At 43.8% G+C, this 22,780-nt stretch overlaps 1 protein-coding gene across 3 annotated transcripts; it reads right to left on the bottom strand.

Annotated features, from left to right (window-relative positions):
* Positions 1–5,164: 5,164 nt before the first annotated feature.
* LOC120980900 lies at positions 5,165–15,935 on the bottom strand. 3 transcript variants are annotated; one of them, XM_040410267.1, is made up of 3 exons: positions 15,760–15,935; positions 9,918–10,081; positions 5,165–8,969 (listed from the first exon to the last, which is right to left on the bottom strand). In XM_040410267.1, the coding sequence occupies exon 3, from the start codon at positions 8,957–8,959 to the stop codon at positions 5,519–5,521; it is 3,441 nt and encodes a 1,146-aa protein (XP_040266201.1). In that variant the 5' UTR covers positions 8,960–8,969; positions 9,918–10,081; positions 15,760–15,935; the 3' UTR covers positions 5,165–5,518. The 3 variants fall into 3 exon arrangements, with proteins under 3 accessions (XP_040266201.1, XP_040266199.1, XP_040266200.1); XM_040410265.1 differs by lacking the exon at positions 9,918–10,081 and having other exon boundaries at positions 15,730–15,935; XM_040410266.1 differs by lacking the exon at positions 9,918–10,081.
* Positions 15,936–22,780: the final 6,845 nt, after the last annotated feature.

Raw genomic sequence — 22,780 nt, 5'->3', positions numbered from 1 at the left:
ACCCCCCTCCGACCATCATGGAGAGACCAAAATAGAAATTCTGAACATATTGTAAGGTAGGACAAAAATATCACTTGATGTGTAACAGTTAGGCACAGCAGACCCACAATTTTCTGTATATAAAAATTTTAAAAAAAGGTCAACAAACTTGCAATTAACAGGACTTACATATCTTGAATCCCTGAGCTTAATTGGCCTACTGCGGCACAATAAAAATAGATTATGAGGGTATGAGAGTTGTATGCCTAGAGCTAGTACTATGGTAAAAGGTATTAACATTAAGTATGGTATATCTGACATTAAGTCCAACTTATATTCTGCTATGTGCCATAGTTGCAAGGAACAGTCTCCAGGCAGTCCCTCCTCTCTCAGGGAGGAAACCGAAAGGTCTCTAGAAAACGGGCCCCCGCGAGGTGGCTTAAAAGGGTTAACCAATTTTATATATGCTAAATGTAAGAGCTCCAGCTTATGCACCTATCATATCATGTTGAGCACTACTAGAGGTCATGTTTAAGTCGGTGGCCATGAGCAAGTGAATATGACATATCACTTATATAACCTATAATGACATGGAGGCACGAGGCCATCGTCCAAGCTCTCTGAGGGAGTGGTGCTATTTCCCTTGTGGTGCCAGTTGGCAAAAATGGCAACTCAAGTATCTTCACCAGAGTGATATCTAGCGCTGCCGAGAAAGATGGTATGTCTCTGGGGTGGCGTAGTGTCACCACCCGGCCACTCGAACAAACTGGTAGACAGAAAGGGAATCCCCAAGTGTAAGCAATCTTGCACTGTTTCAAAACTGCCAGTAGAGGGCATAAGGATTTTCTTTTCAGCAATGTGATCCGGGACAAGTCTGCTAAGATTTGTAGTGGTGTGTCATTATAGAACACTTGACCAGCCTTCCTGGCTTTATTCATAATGGCTGCTTTCAGTTGGTTACGGTGAACGCGACATATAACGTCCCTAGTCCTATCTGGACCATCTGGTTTAGGTCCTAGGGCTCTGTGAGCCCCATCCAGTTCCAATGGATTATCAGGTCTTGTAAAATGTCAGGGCTTGTAAAATGTCATTAAAGAGGAGACGCAAGGTGGAGTCTAAATCTTGAGGAGCCACGGATTCGGGTAGTCCCCTCACCCTTATATTATTACGTCCTCTATTTTCGACATCGAGCAAATCTGCAAGGTATTGCAGTTGGTATGTGTGGGACTCCATCTTGGAATCTTGCTGATCCTGTCTAACAGTCACAGCCACCATGTCTTGTTCCACGCAGGTTACCCTTTCCCCCATAGAGAGTATTTCACTTTTGATGTTGTTAACCTCATTTTTGTATCCAGCTTCCAGCCTGGAAACATTAGCCTCCATATCGTCCTTTGTGAGAATGGAGGAAATCCTTATGATGAGATCTCTAAGTTCAGTGAGGGTGGGCGATTCCTGATTGTGCTGGGACACGTTAGGGTGCCCAGATACAGAAAAGGCTGAGGGTGCCTTAGGATATGGAGGATTAGATGTGGTGTTCTCATATGCTGGGGAATTCTCCCACTCCTCTTCTTCCCACAAGTCAGATGGCTCTAATGTAATGGCGGGAGGCTGGTAGTAGGGCGGTAAGCTACGTGACCCTTGTGCATCGCTCCCTCCCATTACCTCTGCAGCCACAGCTGCGCCGTTCCGGAACAGCGACTTGACTTCTGAGGCGTCAGACTCCTGGACTGCCGACTCCTCTGGTAGGGATAGGGCTTCGGAAGTCTCTGCTGGTCTGTCCTGTCGGGGATCCCATGAGGATGGCGCTGATGGTAAGCGCTGAGAGTGAGAAACTTCTCAATGCCCTGCGATATGGGGTTTTCGGGTTGACTGGGCGATGCAGGTATATTCTTCTTCTGTCTTTTGGGTCCCATTATGCTGATAATAGTGATGTATAAAGATGAATTTAGGTCTCTCTAGTGATCCAAGGGCAGGAGCCGAGGCAACGTGCGTCTCTACTCCTCCATAGCCAGGCCACGCCCCCCCCTTCTCAAGGGCAGAGGCGGAAAGGTACAGGGGGTATCCTGGATATCTTGGAAAACTTCTATTCCTCCTTATATGCATCAAAAATCTCCTGTTCGGAGGCGGAAATAGTAGATTTTTTGGAAGGGATTGACTTGCCTAAATTATCACCAGTGGCAAGGGAATCGCTAGAAGCCAAAATAAGTTTAGAGGAACTGGAAGTAGCATTGCAAAATATGGCCAATGATAAAGCCCCAGGTACCGATGGACTCCCTGTCGAGATATATAAAAAGTTCCAGGGGGTGTTGCTCCCTGAGTTATTGAAGCTTTTCCATTTTTTCTTTAGAGGTAGGCACCCTTCCTGCTTCAATGCAAGAAGCACTTATAGTGGTAATACCTAAACCTGGGAAGGACCCTAACATACCGGATTCATACAGGCCCATTTCGTTGCTTGCGGCGGATGTTAAGATACTGGCCAAGGTCCTGGCGATGAGATTATATAAAGTTATATTGACCATAATACACCCAGATCAGATTGGTGAAAAGTCTGCGTATGTTAATGGGGGTGGATTACTGTGGCATAAAACCAGTCTGCAAATGGGGGCAGATAATAGAGTAGACAGGGCAGTGCTAGCACTTGACGCAGCTAAACCCTTTGATAGTGTGGAGTTATCTGTGGTGTACATTACGTGCCATGGGCTTTAGCCAGTGTTTTATAAAATGGGTGAAGGTATTATATTCGGACCCAAGGGCGCGTATTAGTGCTAATCGGGGGCTATCATAGGTTTTTAGACTGGCTAGACGAAACCCGGCAGGGATGCCCACTGTCCACACTATTATTTGCAATAGCAATTGAACCATTAGCGGCAGCAGTGTGGGGTTCCCCAGAAATAAAGGGAATCCAATATGGACAGATTAATAACAAAGAAGCTATGTATGCGGATGATACCCTGCTGTTCCTGGGGGACATGTCGTCATCCCTGTCAGAAGCCATGTCTCTGGTTGATCGATTTGGAAAAATGTCTAGTCTAACCATAAATTGGAATAAATTAGCGCTGATGTTCCTGGATGGACAGGAATCATCAGCAACTGCTACAAAGAATAATATACCGTGTATGGGAAACATCAAATATCTGGGGATTAATATTTCACCTGAGGGGTTAAATTTAACTCCACTGCTCTCTAAGTTCAGACATAAGACCAAAGTGTGGTGCAAGCTATTTCTGTCGGTGTTGGGGAGAGAGTTAATCTTTAAAAAATGATCATAATGCCCCAATAATTATACGTCCTTACTTCATAATGCACCGGTCTGGCTACCACTGGATAGGTTCCAGAAGATCAATTCCATCTTTAGGGAGCTGGTTTGGCGGAGGGGGTCACCCTAGAATTAAATTGGAAACACTACAGTATGTGAAAACGGAGGTAGACCTGGCATTGCCTAACCCCTGGATATACTATTTGGCAGCACAATGACAATACTTTAGGGGATGGATAGACCCAGATACAACGGACATGACTGGTCAAATATTACGACATAAAATGGGTGGGAAAGAGCTCATGTGGGTGCTAGAAGGTTCAGGAATACCACTGGTAGACGAATGGAATCAGCTATTGAGATTCTTGAGGAAAGTTTGGGAAAAAGCTAAACAACTGAGAGGCATTACCGGAGTCACTGAGTATACACCCTTGTGGAATAACCGTATGCTTCCTGAATTTCTCCCTCTGAAGGGATTTCAAACATGGCAGAATAAAGGAGTGACTAGAATAGGCAACCTGATAGACAAGGGGATATTTCAAACATTTTCTAACTTACAGGAGGCCTATGGCTTACCAAGAAGGAGCTTCTATAAATACCTGCAGATTAGGCACGCTTATAACTCAATGGTAAAAAAAACTGAAGGTTTGTGATCTCTAGAGATGCCACTTTACATTTAATGATTATGGGAGGGGATAATAAGGGAATCATTTCCACAATTTATCAAATGCTCTTAGACAAATTCCTTGAGTCTCACTCACTAACCAAAATGAAAGGAAGGGAAAAAGATGTAGGAGAGATATCAAAAGAACAATGGGATGACATTCTAGAGGCAGTACCACAAACGTCACTGAGCGACAATGGGAAATTATCACAACTATTTATTATACATTGGGTTTAAAAAACTCCAGTGTTTTTACACCGTATAGGTCTCAGAAATGATGCAAAATGCCCTAGATGTATGATGGAGCCAGCAGACTTACTACACAAGTTGTGGCAATGCCCTAGACTAGATGACTTTTGGACAAATATACTAGAACTAATACAAAGAGTTTTTTCGATACGGGTCCTATGTGAGCCTAAAATATGCATCTTGGGATATACGACAGAGATTGGTGCAGACGAGGTAGGTAGGATAGCAATAGGGAGGCTTCCATATGTAGCCTGGAAATTGATAGCATTGCATTGGATTCAGTCGAGTCCCCCCGGGGGTGGAAGAATTCCCAAACAAAGTGAACATTATGTTGACATATGAGAAAGCAGTATTCTAGAAATGTGGATGTTCCCAAAAGTTTGATAAGCTTTGGAGTCAAAGTTGAGTAACAGCTTTGGAGTCATGGTTGAGTAACAGTGGATAACTACTAACTGTTCTAACAATGCTGGAGTGTGGGGTTTGGGGGAGGGGTTAGGGTGCTAGTTGGTGGGAAAGTTTTTCAGAATGGGAGGTGGGGTTTATTGTATCTGATACAATCATAATTGTAACTGTCAACAATAACTAAATAAATTTTCTCCATACATGTTCAAATGATGACATAAAAAGGAAGACAAACTTGTACTTGATTGTATAAAATGCACTCTATTGTGTTACAAATAAAAAAGATCTAATTCAAAAAAAAAAGAGACATATTCTACATGGGAGATGCATTTGGCTGTATGCTGCAGTCTCTCGTCTCTTGAAAGGTATTCTGTCACATTGTAGTTGGTTCTTCCCAGCTGCCTACCATGGAAAAATTATATTAATGTATGCCATGAGCCCTACTAAATCTTCTTTGATGATGCACATATACCAGTCAGAAGGCACACTGTGGAGTATGTATACGGCTCAGAAAGCAGATGAAGTGATGATGACTCAGAAGCAGTACATGCAGCAAAGGATGTCATCTGACCATAAAGCGGACACTCGCTAGTTGAGTGCAACATAATTTACTAAAGCCAATAAAATTTAAAATTATGAAGCAAACCGGCCTACTTATGAAAAAAACGGTTTAAATTTTTCTATAAACCATTATGGAAAGTGACCACCTCTAATGTAAGCAGCTGGGACACACTTTTCTTGTCTCTATTTTATTAGAACATATTGGTTTATAAAAAATAGAACATAAAATTACTTGAGATATCTGCTGGCACTGGAAATAGTTGTAACAGCAACTTTGTAATTGATCATTCAAAATGTGCAAGTTATAGTATTTTAGGGTTTTCTGGGAGATGAACTACACATTAAATAAAAGGCCAGCTAATGATTGTTTCAAAACTGTTAAGTGGTGCTTTTCCATTAATAGTTGGTCATTGAAATGTCTTCTCCTCTTTGACAAATGCTATGACATCATTCATGATGTCAAAAAGAAAATGTTGGCAAATTGGTTGATACACAGCCTTTATAATCCATGACTTTTGACCTTTCGAGGATTTTAATCCCTGTGTCATAGTACTTAATGCATCTCCACTTGAAGCATTTTTCACAAATTCCTTAACTCTACAGACATTTCTGTTGTGGTCAAGGGCTGCGAGTTGTGTCCGTGCTACCATAGAATCCAGGAAGAAATGTAACGTCTTTGGACGATATTTAAGGCAAGTGGTATGGTAGATCTCTAACTCTCCAGTGTGACAGAGGAAGGAGAGACGTTTTAAGTCCTTTAATAGACTGGTATTTTCAACTATTTTTTTGAGTTGTTCATGGGCAGTTGAGTCTATCTTCAACCAGTTTGCACTGTTCACCACTTCTTCTGGGAGAGGTGGATGATGACACGCTTTACAGTCACTATCACCACCCCACTCATGAACATTGGTAACATGCTGAAGAACCGATTTCCATTTTTCAATTAACAAATCTGGGTTTTTACAACAAGTGCAAGAACTCCACCAAATATGGTTCCTGATTGCCTCCACCCATTCATATAAGATTTCACAGTCTTTGTGTTTGGCTGCCATTAAAACTTCATTACCAATTGATTTGGATAGATGCCATAGATCTAACTGATGAATGATACCAGGATAATTGTTCTTCAGAATTTCCTGAATAGCAACACTTCTGTCAGTAACAATCATTTTCACTTCAGCATTCATAGTTTGGAGCTCACCCATAGACTTCTGAAATCCTATTTTTTCTAAATATTCTAATGTCACTTGTGGAATAACAGGCTGTACTGAAAATGAACAAATTTTCTTGCTGGCCACATCCATCAAGGAGTATATAGAGTACTTGGCAGAAGATCCAGGATTGTCCAATTGTTGATCTCCTGCCAAGCAAAGTGGTCTTTCCTGGACACTTTGTATGACTGCTTTTTGTTCCTCCTTCCAGTGATGATTAATGGTAGGAAACAGGTACATAGACTGAGTTTTATAATAGGTACTTTTGTCTATTGATTTCAAATTTAGCAATTTAAACATATGTTGGGATTTTAGAAAACTTGAACCGCTAAATAGCACTGCGGCAGATAACAGAACATTTCCCATTGGTTGATATCCATGTCTTGGCTGGCTTTCCCATAGTAAACTTGTATGACCAGATCTGCAACGAACTTGTATAGACAAATAAGATCCAATGGTTGCTTTTCTGTATTGTGTAAGTGGTGACATACACTTTGTTTCTGACCTACACGGGATCATCATTATCAGCTTTTTCAGACAGGATTCAAAAACAATATACTTTTCTTCTTCAACAGGATTCTCCACTGGTGAATCCAAGTCCTGGAACACAGGTTTTATGTCGTCTTCATCTTCTGCATCACTTGGAAGTAAGAATGATTCATCTTCATCCTCACTCATTTCATTGATATAGAACGAGGAGTCATTTAGGTCCTCTAGTCCATCAGTCTGTATGGCAGATGTTTCCCAAGAAGTCGGATTTCGCCAAACCAGAGCCAATGGTTCATTTGGAATGGGTGAAGTCCTTTCAATTTTAGGAATTTGTGGTACGAAGTTAGTGATTTTTTGTATGGAACTAGAAATTGGAAATTGATCCTCTTCTGTTTTTATATCCTGTTCTAATTTCACTGTACTGATGTCAAAATCTGGTAATGTACAGGTCCTTTTATGAAGTGTTGGAGATACAACTGCATGCCCTGCAGATGATTCATTTTCTTCTTTGATATGGACTTCTTGTTTATAATCATGTGAAGTAGCTTCTTCAGATATATCTATTTCAGAATCTTCTAAGACTTCAACTTTAACAAAATCTAAATTGACGTTTTCCAAAATGTCATATGGATCATCACCACAGTCACTTGACCTGGAAGAACTGCAATCACTAAATCCAACATCTTCTGTACTGACATGAGATAAGGTTGATTCCAAGTCATTAGCTGGTTCACTTGGAACTAAGCTGCACATGATTTTACAATGTTTTTTATGTATTTTAGTTTGTGTTTGTGCATTTCTTTTTCTATACATTGAGTCTGCGGCAAAACAACAGCAGCCTTTTCTATTTATTAAGGAATCTGTGTTGACACCCTTGTCGACCATTTTAGGCTTCTGAATCAGACAAGTTGGTTGAACCAATGGGGCATTGGTTGATACAAAATAAAGTTTACCTGCATTAGATGTTTGGCTCATACAATGGCTAGGCAAAACACTTGAACCATAAGAGGATGCAGTACGGTTGTCCAGGAAAACAATATTTTCCTCCAGTTTTCTTTTCTTTGATGGTGGCTGACAACCAGGGATTACAGGTTGTGAAGAGGGTGCGTCAAGTGGAATATTGACAACAGATATAGAGGGTGGTTTCTGTGCCAAACCTGATGTTGGTCTTGATGTCTGTGTCACAGAGGACACTATTCCAGAAACAGGAAGAACTGTCATGGAGCACGGCTGTGTTGCACCAACAGTCAAAGGAATTTGTGAAGCGGTCAAAGTTTTGTAGGGTGACTTGCCAGATCCAGAATTAGAGATTCCTGGACTTGACACTGAGTATAATGATATTGTTGGACAGGAAGATTTGGTGGAAGATAGAGTTTTGGCAGTGGAAGCTGGTCTTGGTTTTTTCAGTTTGCCACTATGGGGTGATACTGTATATTCTGAAATTGCAGGTGTGTTCTGTTGGACAGACGATAATGACACCGGTACTTCCAAAACAGATGAGGCAGAAGGTCTCAATACGGATGATGTCTGACTTACACAAGATAAGGCAGAATGCTTTTGCATGTCCTCAAATGTAGTGGCTGAAGTTGAGTAAGTATGGAATGACCTGTCTGAATTAGATTTTTTCCTAATTCTACAGGCTTGAAATAAAACATGTTGAGGAACCACAGGAACTAAAGTCATTTTCTGAGTGGTGGGTTGTGAGGATGCCTTATTATGGACTGGAACCTCAACCCGATATGTTTGTGTTGTACTAGTGATGGATGGTTTAGGGCTACCAGCAGGTAGAGCAGAACGGATGTGTTGATCACGAGAAGTGCTTGATAGTGCCGACCCCGTAGATGGCTTTATTTTATTAAAAACAGAAGGAACAGCATCCTTTCTTAAAAGCTTTCGATCACCATCATAGTAGTAACTGTCAGTTGTGAAGTGTAAGGAACACATTCTATAGGAGTTACATACTTTTCCAAGATATACTTTCTCAACCATTTTATCAAGTTCAATGCCATATTGATCTGTGATATATTGTCCAGTCTGTTGCAGCCAATGCCTGATTTTTTCAGGTTCTTTTGGAAAACAATGAAGAATTATAGAAGGATCACGCTTCTTCCATGTGCAAACACAACCACGCACAACACAGGATGGCATGATGAGATGCCTACATAAAAAAGTGGAAAAATAAATGCATGTAAGCCTTTAAAGTGCATTTTACATTAAAGCAGGAGCAGAACCTGGCAGAACAAAAGCTCACATTTACATTACTCCTGATGATAAAAGCTCCACAAAAGTATGTTTGTACTGCTCTCCACAGCCCCTAGGTGGAAGTCAAAGCTGCCGTTTAACTCATTCCCGCTCAGCGCCATACTATTACATCGCTGAGTATAAGGGGTTAACTTGCCTGACAAGAAAGCGCAAAAAAATTACTTTATTGATAATATTTATTAAAACAGGGCAAACGATTAGCTTGCCCACAAATCTCGTCCATTCAGGCAAGTCAGAGAGTCACTGGGTATCAGTGTGTATATATTTATTATATCCCTGCCCCAGTATTATTGACTCCTATAACATCTGTATGAACAGGCGTCTGTGTGTCTACACAATTATAATTGTTGTTAAAGCGCTCGGATCAGTAACTTTTTTTCTACTTAATACAGCAATGCCCCGTATTAAGGTACAGTCAGTGTGCTCCTAGGAGCCCCTCTCTTGCCTCTGTTGGGGTTCTCCTACCCTTGTCTGCACAAGGGTAGGAGAAAAATAAAATCAAAATGGTCAATTCACAATTATTTTCATCGCTTTACCTCCTTTTGCTGAAGGGGTTAAACAACTATCAGTGACTGACAGCTATCTCTGTATACACACAAACATTGATTGCTATCAATCACTGGTAACACAATTAGTTAGAAAAAGCAGAGATATAAATAAATACATTAGTGAATCATTTCCCACAAAACAATATATGAATCTGCTCAGCTCCTCCTGCTCTATAACACGCTGCTTGCAGATCGCATTGTATTTCATGATGACAGCTCCTCAACTAGTTAAAGAGGACCCTGTTCCCTGTCTAAACTTTCAAATCTACATACCTCCATCAAATGGTGCAACTCACCCGATTCCTTGGTGGCCTCCTTCTTAGTTGCTCTCGTTATGCTAATTAGACAGGGGTTAGCCAATGGACATGGCCATCAGCACTCATTTCCCAAGGGGGAGTGATGTTCACTTCTCTGACGCTGTCCAATCAGCACGAGGACTGATAACTCGGGAACCAGGGGGCTACAAAGAAAATAAAAGAGGACTCAGGGCAGCAGCACCAAATGAAGGAGGTATGTAGACTTGCTCTCTTTAAAGGGAATCTGTCACCAGCGACCTACGTATCCAACTGTTTACATAGACACATAGCTGTGATTCACCTGATTAAAATGCTGATTTTCTTTTGTTGATCTTTTGTTGAGTTTTTTATACATTTTCAATTAGGCCTTTGGTGCAATGACAGAGTCACCACTGCTCTTGTCGCACCCAAGCTCCTCTCCTGTCTGTTGCCCTCCCCACCTTTGCCACTGCCTGGTGCTGTCAATCAAAGCAGCCAGGGAAGGGCTGGCCACAGAAAGGAGAGGAGCTTGGGTGCAACAGGAGCAATGGTGATGCCCTGATTAAACCAGAGGTCTAATTTGCAAATTAATAAAAAAGTATCATAACTCGGGAACGGAGCCTCAGATCAACAAAAGAAAAACATCATTTTAACCCTTTCACTACCAGCGCTGTAAATATATGGCGCTGGAGAGATGGGTAAACATGGCGCTTGGCGCATGGCCATGTTCGGTGGGTCTCTGTTGTTTCAAACAGCAGAGACCCGTGGCTAATGACTGCAATCGTCAATAATGCCAATCATGGTCAAGGAATCTAAAAGCTCAAAAACCCCGAAGCATGCGCTTCTGGGCTTCTTAGGCCCCTTTCACACGGGCGTTGCGGGAAAATGTGCGGGTGCGTTGCGCGAACACCCGCGATTTTTCCGCGCGAGTGCAAAACATTGTAATGTGTTTTGCACTCGCGTGAGAAAAATCGCGCATGTTTGGTACCCAAACCCGAACTTCTTCACAGAAGTTCGGGCTTGGGATCAGTGTTCTGTAGATTGTATTATTTTCCCTTATAACATGGTTATAAGGGAAAATAATAGCATTCTGAATACAGAATGCAAAGTAAAACAGCGCTGGAGGGGTTAAGAAAAAATTAAAAAATATTTAACTCACCTTAGTCCACTTGATCGCGACCCGGCATCTCCTTGTGTCTCCTTTGTTGAACAGGACCTGTGGTGAGCATTAAATACAGTTACAGGACCTTTGATGACGTCACTCCGGTCATCACATGATCCATCACCATGGTAAAAGATCATGTGACGTACCATGTGATGACCGGAGTGACGTCATCAAAGGTCCTGTAACTGTATTTAATGCTCACCACAGGTCCTATTCAACAAAGGAGACACAAGGAGATGTCGGCATCGCGATCAAGTGGACTAAGGTGAGTTAAATTATTTATTTTAACCCCTCCAGCGCTATTTTACTTTGCATTCTGTATTCAGAATGCTATTATTTTCCCTTAAAACCATATTATAAGGGAAAATAATAATGATTGGGGCTCCATCCCGATCGTCTCCTAGAAACCGTGCGTGAAAATCGCACCGCATCCGCACTTGCTTGCGATTTTCACGCAACCCCATTCACCTCTATGGGGCCTGCGTTGTGTGAAAAACGCAGAATATAGAGCATGCTGCGATTTTCACGCAACGCACAAGTGATGCGTGAAAATCACCGCTCATCTGAACAGCCCCATAGAAATGAATGGGTCGGTATTCAGTGCGGGTGCAATGCGTTCACCTCACGCATCGCATCCGCGCGGAATACTCGCCCGTGTGAAAGGGGCCTTACTGGCATCCTCTAAAGAGACCAAGGGTGTTGAAGATGCAATTCTTAATTTGGCCAGAGGGTGGCAGGCCAACATAAGAAATATGCAATTCTCCTCTCATCATGGATCTATGAGAACCATTATGGTTCAGAATAAAAAAAAAATTATATATATATAAAAATTTAACTCACCCCCTTTCCGTAAAAAAAAAATAATAATACATAAATAACCCAAAAAAATTTACATAGTGGGCATCACCGCGTCCTAAAATGCCCATACTATTAAAATTTAATACTTCTCTAATACGACGAATGGCGTAACGGAAAAAAAGGTCAATATGGCCGATTCGCCATTTTTTCATCGCTTCACTTACGCAAAAGAAAAATTATAAAATGAGATCAAAAAGTCACACACACTCCAAAATGGTATCAACAAAAACTACTGATCGTCCTGCAAAAAATGAGTCCCCCACACAGCTCAGTAGATATAACTAAAAAAAGTTATGGGGGTCAGAATATGGTGATGTAAAAAAAAAATATTTTTTTTCAAAGTTTCAATTTAGTTTTACACTATTTAGACATAATCCTATACATATGTGGTATCGTTGTAATTGTACTGACCCACCTTTGGAACAAAACCCGTAAAACGGTGGAGAAGTTGCGTTTGTTTCCCCAATTCCACCTTATTTGCAATTTTTTTTCCCCGCTTCCCACTACACTGTATGCCATATTAAATGGTGGCATTAGAAAGTACAACTTGTCCCTAAAAAAATAAGCCCTCATATGGATATGTGAACGGAAAAATAAAAGTAGGACAGGGAGGAAAAATGAAAACGCAAAAATGAAAAAACCTCCGGTATCCTAAGGGTTAATCAGGTGAACCACAGGTATGTGTCTATGCAAACTGTTTGGTAGGGGGGCCGCTGGTGACAGAGGGGTTTTCCAGGACTTAGATACTGATGACCTTTCCAAATGAAAAAAATAATCAATTTAAGATTGTGACCCAGCAGCCGCCAGCCTTGAAAACCATATAGTGGACAAAGCCAGAAGCAGAAGGCTACATCCACTGCTTAGTCATCGTGCCGGAGTATTGAAGCTTGATCTTGTGATTTCTATAACTCCACAACTTTTCCTTCTTGGTGTTGCAATTTGCATGTTGAGCTCAGTGCGCAGCAGCAGCGCAGGCGACAGTGAGGGGTAGGGTGGCATTTTTCCTACACTAAGCTGCGCTATTGTGCAGCTTATTATCAGTCACCTGCTGCTCCATACACGGTGGGTGCTGGCTGTATAATACAGCAGGCATCCAGCCGCAATGAAGGGGAGCAATTAACCCGTCAGATGCCGCATGTAGCATCTATGAGGTTAGAGTCCCCGCAGTGAAATTGCAGGCCTCCATTCGGTTACCATGGCAGCCTGGGCGCTGCTGAAGGTTCCCAGTCCTGCCATGGTGGGCTACCTGCTAAGCTATGCACAAGGCACAGCTCAGCAGGGAACGTATCAGAATCCCATTCACCCTAAGGGCTCATGCACACGACCGTATGTATTTTGCGGTCCGCAAAAAACGGATTTGCAAAAAATACGGATGACATTCGTGTGCATTACGTATTTTGCGGAACGGAACAGCTGGCTCCTAATAGAACAGTACTATCCTTGTCCATAATGTGGACAATAGGATATGTTCTATTTTTTTGCGGAACGGAAATGGAATGCACACGGAGTAACTTCCGTTTTTTTTTTGCTGACCCATTGAAGTGAAGGGGTCCGCAAGAAAAAAAAGGAACGGACACTGAAAGAAAATACGTTTGTGTGCATGAGCCCTAGTAGAAATCACAGTCCTTTCACAATTTTACATATAAAAAAAAATCTAAATCTAAAAATAAAAAAAACACACATATCAGGTATCACCGCATCCGAAAATGTCTGAACAACTAAAATATTTAAAAATGTTCCTGCACGGTGTACGTCGTAATAGAAAAAAAAATATTTAAAAAAGCGGTTCCTCATTTTTTAGTCACCTTGTCCGGCAAATAGCGGAGTGATCCAGCGCTCTGCTATTTTCATAGCTCTCATTGTGGTGCTATGTTGTTTCTGACTTAAGGCCCTTTTCACACGACTGTAAGGGCTTCATGGCCGTGCTGCGGACCCCAAACACTGGCCACGTGCACTCCATGGTAAATGCCGAACCATTGATTTGAATGGGTCTGTGATCCGCCAAAATATAGGACATGTCCTATCTTTTGCGGAACTGAGGCACAGATCAGAAGCACACGAAAGCACTACTTCCGCAGGCTTTCGGGTCTGTGAATCCGCACCGCAAAATATAGGACATGTCCTATCTTTTGCTGTATTTTGAGGATCGCGAACACATTCAAGTCAATGGGCCCGCATCCGCACCACAGAGCGCACACAGCCGGTGCCTGTGTATTGCAGACCACAATTTGTGGTCCGCAGAATGGGCACGGAGCCCTTAGGGAGATAGCACAGGTCGCTGTGCTGTTTCCGTAGCTCCTATGCACTGCAGCAGACCGCCTGCTCAGCTATTTCCCAGCCACCCTTTTAAAGGGGTTCATTAATAGGGAACTTTTGTACAGACCCCATAGCATGGCCAAACCTGCGGAGGTAATCATACTTACCTGATCCTCACCGCTGGGTTCTGGCTCCCTCTCGGCTCTGCGAGGCCCAGGTCTCCCCATATCAACGTTCAGTTTCATGCCTGGTCATGTGATCAATGACTGGCCTCAGCTGTCATGCAACATGTGGCCCTAAGACATGACACATGGGTAGGGTGGCCAGACGTCCGGTTTCAGGCCGGACTCGAGAGTCCGGATTTTAGACTTCTGGTCCTCCGTCCGGCGCAAGGCCAGGACAGACAGCCAGAAGTCCTCCTTTTTTGTGGTTAAAGGGAACCTGTCACCAGGATTTTGTGTATAGAGCTGAGGACATGGGTTGCTAGATGGCCGCTAGCATATCCTCAATACCAGTCCCCATAGCTCGGTGTGCTTTTATTGTGTAAAAGAAACGATTTGATCCATATGCAAATTAACCTGAGATGAGTCCTGTCCCTGACTCATCTCACGTACAGGACTCATCTCAGGTTAATTTGCATATGGATCAAATCGGTTTTTTTCACACAATAAAAGCACACAGAGCTATGGGGACTGGATATTGCAGATGTGCTCAGCTCTATACACAAAATCCCGGTGACCGGTTCCCTTTAAGCTGACAGCCAACAGTCTCCAGCTCAGACATGGTCACTTTAAGTATCCCCGACAGGAGGCAGGCCTGGCAGCACGTCCAGATCACAGTGCGCTGGATCGTGACGTCACAACGCCATCAGTGCTGCAGCTGCTGCATGCAGCACTGGCCAATTCTGATTTTTACAGCCGGGAACAGAGGACGACGGGACATGGAGAGACCGCGGGGGCCGCCACTGCCATACTTACCCAGTCTCTGTCTACAGAGTCTGTACAGACTACAGTACAGTGTACACACACTCAATCACTCCCCCGACTGTTGAAACCACCCTCGCCAGCCAGGTCCAGGCAGCAGCACTCTCAGGCACTCAGCCCGGCCTGCCTCCAGACCACGCGGAGCCCGGCCTGCCTCCAGACCACGCGGAGCCCGGCCTGCCTCCAGACCACGCGGAGCCCGGCCTGCCTCCAGACCACGCGGAGCCCGGCCTGCCTCCAGACCACGCGGAGCCCGGCCTGGCCACCCTACACATGGGTGACACATGACTGATGCAGTAACAGTGGGTGAGGGGTTTGTAGAAAAGGTCCCCACTGGTGAACAACCCCTTTAAGGGAAGGTTTATCCTTAACGCATCCCTGCAGTAAACATTGCATTTAGCTCTATATATAATGTTTGTGTGTTTATTCTCATCCCCATATCTAAACTAGTACTAAAACAGCAGGTATCACAAGATACTTTTCTAGAAACCTCCCCTTGTAATCTATGGCGCATTCCTATAGCCCTAATCTATCACGACATGAATGGACAGTAGAGTGAACCGTGACATACATGAGAAAGTATCACACCGCCGCCAGTTACCTCAGCACACTGCGCCGCCTATACCCGCTTCATCTTCTCTGACGTCATCAGCCGGCGACCTAGTGGCTATGGATGTGACGTCACGCAGCAGAGATGCAGGATCAATAGAGGTTTTCTGCAGGTGTCTGGAGCATAAATTACATTCAACAACGCCCCCTGCCGGCAGCTGTTGTATCTCGTCGTGTCTAGAATGCAGTTGCTCCTGGTAGGTAGAATATAGGAAGAGGCGGGGTCTCATGGTCTAATGGGCGGGGCCTCCCAGAATAAGGAAGAGAGACACCCGTGCTCGTGGGTGAAGACGGAGTGAGCGCGGCGGTTGTGTGAGGACTGTGGAGGGGAGCGATGGTTTTGCGTTTTGCTGGGGCTATTTTTTCAGGTGGATGGAGGGAGGCAGTGGTATTATTATTTTTTTTTTTACGTAGGACTGTATGTTGGAGGTGGCTGAAGGAAGGGTGATGTTAATGACATGGGACTGTTTGTTTTGGGTGGAGTGATTTATTTATTTTTTTGCATGGGGCTGTGTGTTGGACAAGACTGAAGGAGTGATGTTATGGTGATCTTTCTTACATGGAACTGTATGTTAGAAGGAGATGAATGGAGGGGCAGTGATTTTTATTTTATTGTTGCATGGGACTGTTTGTTGAAGACTAAAGAGAGTGACATTATTTTCATGGGACTGAAGGGAGAAGAGTGATGTTATTTACATGGGGTTGGAGGAGACTGTAGTGAGAGGAGTGATGCTTCTTACATGGGACTGTACGTTGGAGGGATGTGTCTGATATGGGGCTGTGTGTTGGACAGATATAAAGCTGTTTTCATAGAGCTGCTAATACCTGAATTTTTTTCATCCTTTGTTTTCCCCCGCAGCCTATGAATCTGTGTTGTTACAGTGCCCTGGCTGCCCAAGAATGTGTAGAAGTAACGAGTACCAACTGATGACTAACTGAAAGTGTTAATACTCTGCAGTGACACACTGAACCTGCTGAGTGTCGGTGTACTCACAGAAGAGCATCCCACAGCTTCTCAACATTGTTTTTAAGGGGTTGTCCAGCATTTAAGTGATGGCCTATTCTCAGGATCGGCAGGGGTCTTGCTCCCCGCACACCCTCTGATCAGCTGTCCGGTTGTAGCTCTGGCACTGGTACTACACAGCTATGTAACCTGTGTAATGGACAGAGCTGGTCACTGAAGTGCTGCTCCCATTGACCTCAGGCTGTAGTACCAAGCACCTTCCACTACAGCTGACGGCTGCAGGGACGACGCTCCCCAGAAGAAGCGCGGCAAAGCTTACATTGGGGTTTTTCAAGCCCCCTCTAGCTCTGAATTGGTATATGTCTAACTGTCTAGCTTTTCTTTTTGTACTGTTGTAATGTGATCATGGTCTCTAGGACCGGATGAGATATAGCTGCTCCCCTTTTACATTATATCCATTATCTTGATGTCTGAATCTGATCAATTTCATATTACAAACCGGATTCCAAAAATGTTGGGACACTAAACAAGTTGGGAATAAAAACTGAATGCAATGATGTGGAGATGGCAAATGTCAATATTTTATTTGTAATAGAACGTAGATGACAGATCAAACGTTTAATCCGAGTAAATGTATCATTTTAAAGGAAAAATACGCTGATTCCAATTTTCACGGTGTCAACAAATCCCCAAAAAGTTGGGACAAGTAGCAATAAGAGGCTGGAAAAAGTAAATTTGAGCATAACGAAGAGCTGGAAGACCAATTAACACTAATTAGGTCAATTGGCAACATAATTGGGTATAAAAAGAGCTTCTCAGAGTGGCAGTGTCTCTCAGAAGCCAAGATGGGTAGAGGATCACCAATTCCCACAATGTTGCGCAGAAAGATAGTGGAGCAATATCAGAAAGGTGTTACCCAGCGAAAAATTGCAAAGACTTTGCATCTATCATCATCAACTGTGCATAACATCATCCGAAGATTCAGAGAATCTGGAACAATCTCTGTGCGTAAGGGTCAAGGCCGTAAAACCATACTGGATGCCCGTGATCTCCGGGCCCTTAAACGACACTGCACCACAAACAGGAATGCTACTGTAAAGGAAATCACAGAATGGGCTCAGGAATACTTCCAGAAACCATTGTCAGTGAACACAATCCACCGTGCCATCCGCCGTTGCCAGCTGAAACTCTACAGTGCAAAGAAGAAGCCATTTCTAAGCAAGATCCACAAGCTCAGGCGTTTTCACTGGGCCAGGGATCATTTAAAATGGAGTGTGGCAAAATGGAAGACTGTTCTGTGGTCAGACGAGTCACGATTCGAAGTTCTTTTTGGAAATCTGGGACGCCATGTCATCCGGACCAAAGACGACAAGGACAACCCAAGTTGTTATCAACGCTCAGTTCAGAAGCCTGCATCTCTGATGGTATGGGGTTGCATGAGTGCGTGTGGCATGGGCAGCTTGCATGTCTGGAAAGGCACCATCAATGCAGAAAAATATATTCAGGTTCTAGAACATCTGCTCCCATCCAGACATCATCTCTTTCAGGGAAGACCCTGCATTTTTCAACAAGATAATGCCAGACCACATTCTGCATCAATCACAACATCATGGCTGCGTAGGAGAAGGATCTGGGTACTGAAATGGCCAGTCTGCAGTCCAGATCTTTCACCTATAGAGAACATTTGGCGCATCATAAAGAGGAAGGTGCAACAAAGAAGGCCCAAGACGATTGAACAGTTAGAGGCCTGTATTAGACAAGAATGGGAGAGCATTCCTATTTCTAAACTTGAGAAACTGGTCTCCTCGGTCCCCAGACGTCTGTTGAGTGTTGTAAGAAGAAGGGGAGATGCCACACAGTGGTGAAAATGGCCTTGTCCCAACTTTTTGGGGATTTGTTGACACCATGAAATTCTGATTCAACATATTTTTCCCTTAAAATGGTACATTTTCTCAGTTTAAACTTTTGTTCCGTGATTTATGTTCTATTCTGAATAAAATATTAGAAGTTGGCACCTCCACATCATTGCATTCAGTTTTTATTCACGATTTGTATAGTGTCCCAACTTGTTTGGAATCCGGTTTGTATATAGAGACCTTTTGTTTGGTACTTTTGTTTATAGATTGTTGGCCCCAGACATCAACCCTGGTTGGGTATATATATTACATAGGATATGTTTAGGGGTTCCGCTTGCTGGACTTGGTACTATTAATATTGCACACGTAGTATTTAATAACATCACATTATCCACTTTGGAGTCTGGTGGGGTACATTATCCATCATGGCACCTATCTGCAATGTTTTTATAATTGTCTTTGATACTAATAGTATATGTCTATTTGTGGACATTTTAATAAAGATGTTTTTTGTACTATATATGTGTGGCATTCTTTGAGTAGGTTTCAGTTATGTTCCCACACAGAATTGTTTTGTGTTTTAGAAACGACACCCCTCAATGTATTCAAAACTGATTTTAAAAACTTTGTTAACACTTTGTGTTCCACAAGAATTAAAGGAAACCTGTCACCAGGATTTTGTGCATAGAGCTGGGGACATGGGCTGCTAGATGGCCGCTAGCACATCCGCAATACCCAGTCCCCATAGCTCTCTGCGCTTTTATTGTGTTATAAAACGTTTTGATCAATATGCAAATGAACCTGATATGTGTCCTGTATCCGGAGATGAGTCCAGCGGAAAGGAGCCCAGCACCGCCCCGCGTCCTCCGAATCTCCTCCTTGCTGGCTGACGTCACAGAGCTGGAGCGCCGAAACCTCGCGATGCGCGAGCTTGTGCACGCATAGTTCGTTCCCTGTGCTGATGCCAGCACAGGGAATGAACATGATGCCAACACTGCGCATGCGCTAGCTCGCGCATCGCGAGATTTCGGCGCTCCAGCTCTGTGACGTCAGCCAGCAAGGAGGAGATTCGGAGGACGCGGGGCGGTGCTGGGCTCCTTTCTGCTGGACTCATCTCCGGATACAGGACACATATCAGGTTCATTTGCATATTGATCAAAACGTTTTTTTTAACACAATAAAAGCGCAGAGAGCTATGGGGACTGGGTATTGCAGATGTGCTAGCGGCCATCTAGCAGCCCATGTCCCCAGCTCTATGCACAAAATCCTGGTGACAGGTTCCCTTTAAAGCAACATGTAGATGAAATTTCATAATTTCACTTTCCATTACGCCCCATGACAGCACCTGTGAGGGATCCTCCCCCTTCCGGACAGGAAACAGGAACTTCCCAGATCTTTAAATAGGGTTCCCCATATTCCTCAGTTTCTTCCTGTTTCCTGTCCTTAGGACAGGGGGATGGATCTTTCCCGGATCGGTCAGGGGCTGCAGGGCCTCTACGGTCTATCTTTCATACCTATTGGAGGTCCTTGATGGCGTAAGTCTCCATTAGGAGCCGCTGAAAAGTCTGGTATTCCTCTGTCCCCTTTTTCTGCCATGGGGAGGGGGGGGGATGCCTGGCGGCCACCTCATTCCCTTCATGTCTGCGGCCAGGCGAAGTTCCGGAGGGAGGAGGAAGGTGTCCTCTCCCTGGCTCACCGATTCGACTTGCTCCCGCGGGTCCTGTTTCCGACGCGCATCCAGCAGGCGCGCCGGAAGTGACGTGTGTGCTCCACACGAGTCAGGGAAGGGGAGGGACTGAAAACAGTGTGCGGCCCGTAAAAGGGGACGCTGGCCAGCCAACTTGGAAGTGGATACAGCCTGGCCCAGTACAGCCAGACTATCCTTCCAGATTCCCCTCTATGGTGTCCGTCGACGTGCAGGAGGAAGGGGAAGCACAGCAGCGCATGGAGAAACAGGAGTAGCATGCAGAAGCCGTCATGGTACTCCTGGGAGGGGTAAGAGGAGTTGTACCCCACAGTCTCCCTTTTGGAGAAATTATTTTTAAATGTTCTCTAGTAACCTGTTTCTGGAGCTATGTGTTGATACAGGTTAAAGAGGCCCCCAGGAAGTCTACCCACATGTCAAAAAGGAGAGAAAGTGGGGTATGCAAAAAGAAGTTGAGCCCGTCTTACCCAAAAGCCTGTTGCCAACCCTGCCTGGATAAATTGGTAGCGGAAGAATCCCCATCTTTGTTCCAGAATATACAGAATCTGGTCAGGGTGGAAGTCCATTCCTCTGTGGGATAATTTAAAAAGACGCTTCCTGGTTCTTCTAGGCAGAGGAAGGCTCAAGAAACAGATTTAGACTTCTCAGAGGAAGAGGGAGTAGTAGAAAGCTCATATTCTTCCTCTGAGGACCTTACGAGAAGGCCCCTGTTTAAAGTGGAAGACACAGACCTTCTTTTAAAAGCTGTAAGGGTCACCATGGAGATAGAGGATGAAAAGGAGGCAAAATCAAGACAGGAATTAATGTTTGACAGTCTGAAGCCAAGGAAGTCCAGAGTATTCCTTGTCCAAGATTGTATTAAAGAGTTGATAAAGAGGGAATGGAACGATTCCTTTTAATTTGCATTACTGAAATAAATTAACTTTTGCATGATATTCTAATTTTTCGAGTTTCACCTGTACATCTTCCTTTAAGCCAAACATTGCTACAACTTCAGTTGCTAGGTCACTTAAAATCTTGTTAGGGGAGTTAGAGTCACATATTGCTAGCAGAACCCAGAGGGAGCAGCTGCTGGAAGCAATGCCGACAATGATAAAAGCGGTTGATTTTGTTTCGAATGCATCGGCGGATGTTCTAAGGTTATCAGCTAGAGCTGCCGCATTGTCAAACTTGACCAGAAGATCTCTTTGGCTGAAGGGTTGGAAAGGAGATGTTGCTTCGAAGTCAAAATTGTGTGCCATTCCTTGCCAGGGTAATTTTTTATTTGGCCCAGTACTTGATTAAATATTAGACAAAGCATCTGATAGAAAAAAGGGCTTTCCGGTGGCTAGTTTTCCTAAACGGAGAAGACCATTTCGTTTCAGAGACAAAAAGAATGAAGACAGATTTCAAAAGGAAGGCGATGATTGGAGGAGAGACCAATCAAAAGGCCTTTTATTCAAGTCCAAGCCCCAGCCCTCAAATGCTTCTCAACAATGACGCCAGGGCTCAGGTGGGGGGTCATCTGTCTTTATGGTTTCAAGCCTGGCAAAGTATAACATCAAGTACATGGGTAAACTATATTATAAAAGAAGGCTATTGTCTAGAATTCAAAAGACCCCCACCAGAAAGGTTAAGAAATACAGCCTTAAATCAACACTCTCCAAAACAGACGGCATTATTAGGAGAAATAAGAAGCCTAATGGACAAATCCGTTCTAGTCCCAGTTCCAACAGCAGAAATTGGAAGAGGGGTTTTATTCTACACTCTTTCTAGTCCCCAAACCAAATGGGTCCTATCGGACTATAATAAACCTAAAGGACCTGAATCTATATCTAACATACCAAAAATTTTGTATGAAATCTATATTTTCAATTCTTAATTTGTTTCCCAATTGTGTCATGGCATCAATAATATCAAGGACACCTATTACCATGTACCCATACACCCCTCGTCTCAGAAATATCTCAGGGTGGCAGTACAGGTGAGTCAGTTGTCCATCTTCAGTTCAGAGCCCTCCTCTTTGGAATATCGCAGGCACACAGAATTTTTACAAAATTGATGGGGGAGGTGATGGCACAAATAAGGAGGTCAGACATTTTAATTATTCCTTATCTAGACGACTTGCTAGTGGTGGGGTAATTTCCAGGTTCCCTTTCAACTCAAGTTCAGGAAGTGTTGAAGACCTTAATGAACTTGGGCTGGATGTCACGGCTGAGGATGGGGAAACCCTCAGCCGTGCGATGTTAAAGGAAAATGAAGCTGCTAGGCCAGAACAACAGAATTAGGGAGCAGGTCACCTCCTACAGCGTCCCTAACTCTGACCCTGACTCCTAGCTGTATGAGCCGACCCTGATGGTAGGAGGGCTCATACTCCGGAACCTGGGGTCCCTATTAGCCCTCAGGGTGGCCCTAAACTAAGAGCAGGGTAAGACGACCTGTTCCTCCTAGATACGGAGGAACAGGAGTCTCACAGGCCGAGCTGCAAGGAATGGGGAACAGATACAGC

The sequence above is a fragment of the Bufo bufo genome, chromosome 10 (genome assembly GCF_905171765.1).
Source record: "Bufo bufo chromosome 10, aBufBuf1.1, whole genome shotgun sequence".
Classification (NCBI taxonomy): Eukaryota; Metazoa; Chordata; class Amphibia; order Anura; family Bufonidae; genus Bufo; species Bufo bufo.
Note: the sequence above shows the minus strand (reverse complement) of the source record. Positions and strands in the feature narration are given on the sequence as shown.